Source organism: Agrilus planipennis, unplaced genomic scaffold (assembly GCF_000699045.2).
Source record: "Agrilus planipennis isolate EAB-ADULT unplaced genomic scaffold, Apla_2.0 scaffold45, whole genome shotgun sequence".
In the NCBI taxonomy this organism is placed as follows: domain Eukaryota; kingdom Metazoa; phylum Arthropoda; class Insecta; order Coleoptera; family Buprestidae; genus Agrilus; species Agrilus planipennis.
The window spans coordinates 1536707-1544653 of record NW_020438890.1 but is presented as its reverse complement, the minus strand read 5'-3'; the positions used below and the strand labels follow the sequence as shown (position 1 = coordinate 1544653).

General features: G+C 28.7%; 2 protein-coding genes across 4 annotated transcripts in view; one reads left to right on the top strand and one right to left on the bottom strand.

Moving 5' to 3' along the window:
• Positions 1-421: 421 nt before the first annotated feature.
• Positions 422-1753, bottom strand: LOC108735324 (inhibitor of Bruton tyrosine kinase). Its single transcript, XM_025981853.1, has 4 exons — positions 1570-1753; positions 1144-1493; positions 583-1013; positions 422-433 (listed from the first exon to the last, which is right to left on the bottom strand). Exons 2-4 carry the CDS (start codon positions 1472-1474, stop codon positions 422-424), a joined length of 774 nt encoding a protein of 257 aa, XP_025837638.1. The 5' UTR covers positions 1475-1493; positions 1570-1753.
• A 315-nt stretch (positions 1754-2068) lies between these two features.
• The window catches only part of LOC108735329 (ataxin-10), a 15179-nt gene continuing 9300 nt past the window's right edge, over positions 2069-7947 (top strand). Inside the window, exons 1-3 of one of the 3 annotated variants that reach the window (XM_018467250.2) lie at positions 2069-2146; positions 3345-3519; positions 3583-3646. In XM_018467250.2, coding sequence (XP_018322752.1) covers positions 3475-3519; positions 3583-3646 — 109 coding nt within the window. In that variant the 5' untranslated portion in view covers positions 2069-2146; positions 3345-3474. Of the gene's footprint in view, positions 2147-2234; positions 2444-2504; positions 3520-3582; positions 3647-7947 lie in introns of those variants that run through there. The other 2 variants (XM_018467249.2, XM_018467248.1) reach the window with 2 other exon arrangements.

The window sequence follows — 7947 nt, the reverse complement described above, 5'->3', positions numbered from 1 at the left end:
AAATATCAATTTGAAATTGTTTATATCTAAAATAATATTATTATTATTCTGTGTTATTTATTTTTATTTGCAATTGCCAATAAAATTCATATATTCAATTCAATAAATTAATGCTTTTTTTAACAAAATGTTCTATTAAATGTAATTTGTAATTCGCATCCAAAAAATGCAAGTTTAGTTGAACATTTGAATAAGGACTATCATTTAGATTTAGATAATTTTACTTGAAACATCAAATAAGGGAAAAACTATAAATTTTAGAAAGAACAAAAATCAAAAAAGGGAATTAAATTTTATTGAATAAATAAGAAAGATTTTGATAGTTTTGATCTTTTAAAAACTTTCAAAGGTTTTACATAATAAAATCGTAGATCAGGCTTGTTCAACTATAATTTGTTTTCTTCCACAATATATTGTAATACTAGCTACAGTTCTAGTTTTTAAAAATTTGAATTAGGTGAAACATGAGTCCACTGTAAACAGTGTTAGTCAATTAATGGAGTAAGTCTCTTTTTTTGATTTATTTATTTTTTTACTACCTTTTCTCTTTTAAAAATAAAAATAAAAAAAAATTACATTTACCTGCCCATTTTCATTTAAGAAGACACTATGATCTCTTGCAATACTAATTTGTTTAATGTTAAACAAGGCTACTGCTTTTCCAAACCTGACTTGTTTTGGCAATAATACTGTTTCTTCAGTAGACAATCCTAATCGTCCACCTTGCCCATGCCCACTAGCAAAAACTTTTCCATCTCTTGTTAATAGAATACTGTGAAATTTTTCCAGACAAACACAACAAATTTCAACATCCGGATTTTCTTTGTAAAATAAATCTAGGCGTTCAGGTAATGATCTTGCTTGATGAGGCCCTAATGTATAGTTTGTATTCTGTCCCCACACATATATTTCACCACTATTTGATATGCATGGTTCTAATGGAAGTTGTAAATCTTTCATTGCATGTTCTAATACAGTTAAACCATCAAGATCACTTGTGTCAATACAAGCACCTGTAATAATTAATAACTATTTTGAAAATAAATATATTTAAAATAACATTTAAGTGTCTAATAACTAAAAGTTGAAACATTTTATTTTTATTATGAATAACTGCTTACAAAAACAGCAAAGGACACTTACCCATTTTTAGAAGAGAAATAGCAGTGTGAATTTTTCCATAATAAATACTTCTATGTAAAGGAGTATACCCAGATTCAATATCTTTAACATTAATATTTGCATGTTTGTAATTGATTAACCACTTTACAATATTTGTACGACCACAACTGGCTGCAATATGTAAACTAGTACGACCTAAAGAATCCTTTACAGTTCCACAACAATAACATGTTTTGGATAAAAATGCACAGAGTTGATAATCAGTTACTTCTCGTTTAGTTAAGGCTGCACATAATATATCTCCATGGATTTCTGATGAACAACGTTCTGTGCAATCTGGTGTGTCTGACATCCTTTAAATATTTAGCAATCTGTAAAGAGAAAAGTAGTTTTTAATAATTAAAATTATTGTTATCACCTTTCAAAAAATTATAATACCTGACATACCTCACGTTTAAAACTAGGAAAAAAAATAACTTTAACGAAAAGATAAACAATTTTTTGAAAATATTAATAAGATTTCGTAATATGACAGCACTCACAAAACCAAGCGTTTTTAATAATTTGACTATTTTGATTTGACAATTTCTTGTTTACCAATTACATATGATTTATCAGTTTGTCGTATCCGTCATGTATCCTCATAGCCAGATTGTTCCTGTTTATTTTCGTATACATATTTCTACAGTAGAACAACCCTTAATCATCTTTAGATAGTTTATTAATGTTACGAAAGTGGTACAAAGGCCTCATAAAATTTAAAAAAAGGTTTCATTACAATTATTGTACATTTGATTATTTTAAGAATTTTGTTCATTCGTATAATAGTTGTATGAAAACTTACATTTGGCAACCTCGCACTTAATATCAGGATAGCTCATAGATAAGTATAGCTAGTTCAAAATTTTATTAACATCATGAAAGGTGGACCTTATTCCATTCCATTATCTATGTGTTTCGCTGTACAATGAGGGACGGAGCTCCAAATAAACCCCATAAACAGGACGGCCAATGTTTTTAAGAGGTAGGAATTTTGTTATTGTGCAACTCTTCAAGGGCAAGGTTCATTAGATTCTGAACGACCTCTATAATATACCTAAACCCATAGACTTAACATTTTTATCATCCATCAGAATAATAGGTTATGTGTATGCCATTTTATTTATCAGAAATCTAATTTAAATTTGATTTGGGAAAGTATTTATTTTTAAATGGAAGGCATCGAATGGAGAAGTTTAGATGATGAAAATTTAAAAATAATTCAAGAAGAACTTCGGAGAAAATTTGAAATTGTAATTGATATTTACGGGAACCGTTCAGAGTAGGTATAATAATGTTTTTAATTACAGAAGTATTAAATGCTTTTTTCCACTTATTGTTAGATTAAACGTAGGAAAGGAAGAATTGGATTATCTCTTTTTTTTATTAACTGACATTAAGGATCGTCTTAAACTAGATATAAAGTCCGAAATAGTGGACTTGGTAAAAGAAATTTTCAAATCATTAAGAAATTGTATGGTTGCAGATAATGACAGGCAAAATTATTTTGTTAATAAAGAAAATTCCTTGCTGAATGTGAAAGAAATTATGTTAATTTTAATTAACGATAGGGAATGTAAGAAGTGGACTTCTTGTGTGAAAATTATTTTCCAGTTCTTAATAAACCTAGTTGTTGGAAATGAGAATAGTTCTGAGAAGGTCTGGTCTATGTTATCAGATATTTTCCCAGATCTATGTAAAAAATGTGATTCATACTATACATGTGCATTATTGTACAACATTATGATAAAATGTCCCAAAATATTGCTAAATATTGGTACCTATGAAATAATTTTGAATTATTTTGAGCATGGAAAAGAGAACGAGTATGTGTTGTTCTTAATTGAACTGTTCTTAAAGCATGATCATATCCATGATAAATATGCATCGTTTAAATTACAACATCGAATTATTTTATTAGAAACAATTAAACAGAAACTGGTTTTGAAGAAAGACGAATCCTTTAATATTTCACGAGAACAATTATTATCTTTTGCAACAGAATTTAAAAAAAAATCGGATTGCATTTTAAAAACAACTCCAGAATACCTTAGCAGTATCGATGTGAGAGAAGTTATACTTTTATTAGAAATATTAGCATCTTTGAGTAGTTATGAAGGACAGTTGCAATATATACAAAATGATAAAAGCTTGCTTATAAATTGCATGTATTTGCTAATAAGTGTTCATCAAGCTGGAAAACAAGGACACCAAGAATTTACTCCCATACAAAAAATTTCTCAATTAATCACAAACACTGAAGAATTTGAAGCCTCTACACCCGCAATTGGCTTCAAAGTAGATTTAATAAGAATGATTAGTAATATGTGTTGGAAGCATAAAGAAAACCAGGATTTTGTAAGTACTATTCTCTGTGACTGTATTGATGTAAGTTTTAATATTTTAAAATCTTTTTTGCAGGTGAGAGAAATGGATGGAATAGCTGTTATATTAGACTGTTGTAATATTGATGCTAAAAATCCTTGTATCCTTTTTTCTGACTGTAATTTGATTATACAGGTTGCGAAAAAGAAAAACTTTACATTATTCAAAAGTAAATTGCGATTGCGAACGTAATACTTATAATTAATGAAATGATCTTTTGTAGAAATACTAAAATATTTCGAATTAGTGTTTAGATAAAAATCTAAATTTATTCAAAAATTTTCAAATAAAGCAATATAAAACATCCGCATGGATCGAAAGACGACAAAAAGGGAAATCAAATGACAAAATAAAATATGGTAGGTGCCATTTTCTGAACGCTCAGTATAAATTATATAGCTTAATTGTGGTTTAATATTAGCCATAAGACACGACTATGACTAGTAAAAATTTCAATACTCTTAAGTCATTTTTTGTGGATGTTATGATTTTTTATACATTGGGTTGCGGTAGCGATTTTTTTTCTATAAATTAAATGGGCTTGTTCAGCAATTTTTTTTTAATTCATAAATCAAAAGTTCAACCAAAAAATGAGAGATCTGCAAAAAAACAAAATTTTATTCGCACGTTTAGTGCCTTAAAAATAATTACAAAGTGCGTCCTCTAAGGAAAAGGGACGTGGTCAGGCGTTACGTCATTATACGCATAAGCTTGATGAATATACGGGACTCAACGCTAGTTATTAGTCCTTACAGGCTATATTTACGAAGTGTTCTTTGTAGGTATACATTGTTTTATTCTATATGACTTCAAAAATGTGTTTAGTGTTAGTATTACATAATTTCAAAAAAGTAAAATATAAAATAACGGATAAATCCGACTAATGAGAATGGCACGGCAACGTGCCAAACAGAGATATGATTTTACGAAAGCAAGTAATTCTATAATGTTTATTGTTTTAAATATAAATATAAGTTGATAATGACATAAAGATTATCTTTATACAAGAATCTTAAAAAAGGGGAGAATTAAACTAAAATATTTTTGATTACCATAAAAAAAGCTGCATTAGACAATACACACTACGATGACACAGTTGCCATTTTTATTTCTGTGAGCCTTTTTTCAAAAGTATTAATAGTACATTATAATTTTTTCTTTAGTTTTGTCTTCCGATATAGGTACCTAAATTTTGGCTTTATTTAAGAAAGTAGTTCCGATTGTTTTAATGTCTCCCAGATGTATTGTACAGAAAACAAGTCCACGTATAGAATTTGTTCTAGACAAGGTTTTATTGGGTAAGTAGGTAGGTCTAGTCAATATGAATTTTTTAGAGAAAACAAATGAATAAAATGCAAAATAATAATACTTAGGTACTATACTTACTTCTACCAAACTCCTATTACTACTATCTTCTTTTATACCTTTTTATAATAAACATCAAAGCTTTTATGCAAAAATTAACAGTAAGGACTTATAGTAATTAATTTATATATTAGTTTTTTATTTTGCAATAAGACTAATTTTGACTGACCTTTTATACCATTTCTTTTTTTACTCAACTGATAAAGTAATAGGAGTAAAATATGTAGTATTAATACATTCAAATAGCAGTAATTAATCAAAATTAATTTACGCTAGATTTAAATAAAAAATACCGAAATTATTTAATATGCTTAAGCACTATTAATATTTACTTATTAAACTAATAACGTAGGTACCATTGCAGCTTTATTCAGTTCATTCCTGTACGAATGTGGGTACTCATTAGTATTAAAATAGTTCATAATCTTAAATGCATNTTACCATCTATAAACCTAAATAAATAGTGGGAAGAAAATATCCAGATACATTAGTACATTATTATTTAATCAATTACCTAATCATTTAAAAAATATTAAACACTTAAAACCCCATTAGCCTAAAGATTAAACGATTTGATAAAAACGAACCAATAAATAATGGCAGCTATTTTTTTCAGGCATAAGCGTATAAACTTTTTAGTGTACCAGCAACTATTATATTTTCCTTTTTCTTTCTTATATTTCAAACTTTGTAAGTGCTGTGTTTTAGTATCTGGTACCCCCTTACAGTTATTGTGTCTTCTTGTAAAATAAATAAGTGGATTATTAATACCTTTATTTTAATTACAATAGCAGTAATGCAAGTACTAGGGAGGATATACCAGTGATAGTGGTATAGCGATATACGATACAGTTACTGTTAATCCTTAAGAGATATTTTTATGAATATAACCATTTACTTGAAGAAAATAATAAAAATAAAAAAGAATACAGGGTGGCCTATAAGTCTTTAGAAATGTGAATTTCGAATTAAACATATATGATGCGCCAATAAAGCGAAAAAAAAACTTTCGGTCAATATTCATAGGCAAGTAAGTAAACAAAATTGCCGTTACTGGGAAAATCCCACACATAGTGGTAGTGATAGTTTGAGTCATTATGTCAGTTGCGTGACATCATAGGCCTATATTTTTTAATGAAACAGACCGAGTGATTGATTGAGAACTTTTTACACCAGTTATAGAACTTTCCGAAGACTTATACCTCCAACACCTACATATATACCGACCGTCTGACATATTATCCCTAACAAAATGAGAGAAAGAAAAAACATTCACTAGCTACAATATAGTCTGGATTAAACTCTATCAGACTTTTCTATAAGGTTACCTTAAATGTAAAGTGTACTATACAAACTCGAGATCAGGAGGTCGACTGATACCCTAAAAGAAAATATCCGAAGAGCAATTACTAACATCACAGAATTGACTTGCACACACACACAGTCTTCGATATTTTACAGATCGCCTACAGGAGTGATGTGATCGTGAGGAGGGACATTTTGACGCAATTTTCAAAAAATAATACAATTCCTACATCATGCCCTTTAACTTATTGTATATTAGTTTCTGATTTATTGTTTTATATTTCCAAGGACTTTATGGGCCATTTTGCAAAACTGTAAAAAGTACTTCTTAAGTTTTTACAAATGATATCTTAAGTTTTTGAAGGATTGTAAAGTGGCCCATTCAAAGAATTTAAAAAATATTAATATATGTAATTTGCATGCCTTTACTTATAAATGATAAATTCAAATATAATATACGAACCTGAAGAACTGCAAAATTGAGTCCTTTTAAGTCACTATAAATTGCAAGTCCTCTATGAATCCTTGGAATCTTTTTCAATTTTAGCATTTGACAATCTCCTTTTTCTGGAAACTCTAAACTGACAGATTTTTTTTGGTGTTCTGCAGTAATTTCGGGTTTACCTTTTCTGGGTTTAATATTTCCTTGGAATGCCTCACCAGTATTAGTCACAAATAACACTTCATTATCATTCAATGCTACATGAGTTACCTTTAAACCTCGACTAATTGAGTAAACACATTTTGAAAACTGAGGATAAGTTTCTCGCCATAAATACAAACTTCCCGAGATATTTAACGCAATTATTATTAATTCATGTGTTTCCTTTAAAGATTCATCTGATGTATCCTTATTTAATTTACCGCCGACAACGCTAATAGAAACAATATCCAGTTTTCTAAAACAATTAATAAAAAGTAAGCACAAAAATAGTGACAAATGAGTTACGAATTACCTAGACGCAATTTTACGGCATTGGTATTCATGTAAAACATAAATGTCCCCTTTACTAGTATAAATAGTTGTGGCCCCGTTACTGGCAGAGACCAAACTGATTTTTGAATCTGTGCCAAATGAAGCAGTAATGAGTTTCGGGGTAATAACATATCGATCAACGGTTTTATCTAAGCCTAATTGACCACCATGTAAACCCCAAGCGTAAATGTTGACTTTCGTGAAAGCAATCGTATGATATCTGGCTGCGCATACACCGACTATAACGTCATTTATTTGCACCTGCCTTGGTGCAAGTACATTTGGGGGAGGTGGATTCAAACCAAGAACTTTATGTATATTCAGACCGCATGTAAAAACCTAAAACAAATGAATTATGTTACAGATAAAATAAACATGATTTGTTTCATTTCATTTAAAAAGTTTTTTCTGGTTTTTATTAAAAAAACATTTTTTATCAATTTTTTTCGAGTGTATAATTAAACAATTTCAATCGATATCTAGAAAGATATTTTCCATACTTCCTGTACTTTTTATTTATGTACACTGAAATCCTTTCAAAGCGTGGGTTTATTGTGTTGGAATGTGGAAGTGAATAGAATATTTAAATAATAAAAATGTCAAATTAAAAACACTTAAGTTTCAATATGTATTTATTTTTGATTCTCTAATAATTATTTCGGCTATCACACTATTTTTAAAGAGTACTCTTAATTTGTTTTTAATTTAACAATTTTATTAATTAATTAAAAAATGCTTCCCCAAATGCCAAGAGA

Excerpts from the sequence above, each read along its gene's own strand:
- LOC108735324 (XM_025981853.1), bottom strand. The coding sequence starts at position 1,474 with ATGTCAGACACACCAGATTGCACAGAACGTTGTTCATCAGAAATCCAT. Across the intron at positions 1,014-1,143 it reads TATTTCTCTTCTAAAAATGG|GTGCTTGTATTGACACAAGT; the intron begins GTAAGTGTCCTT and ends TAATTATTACAG.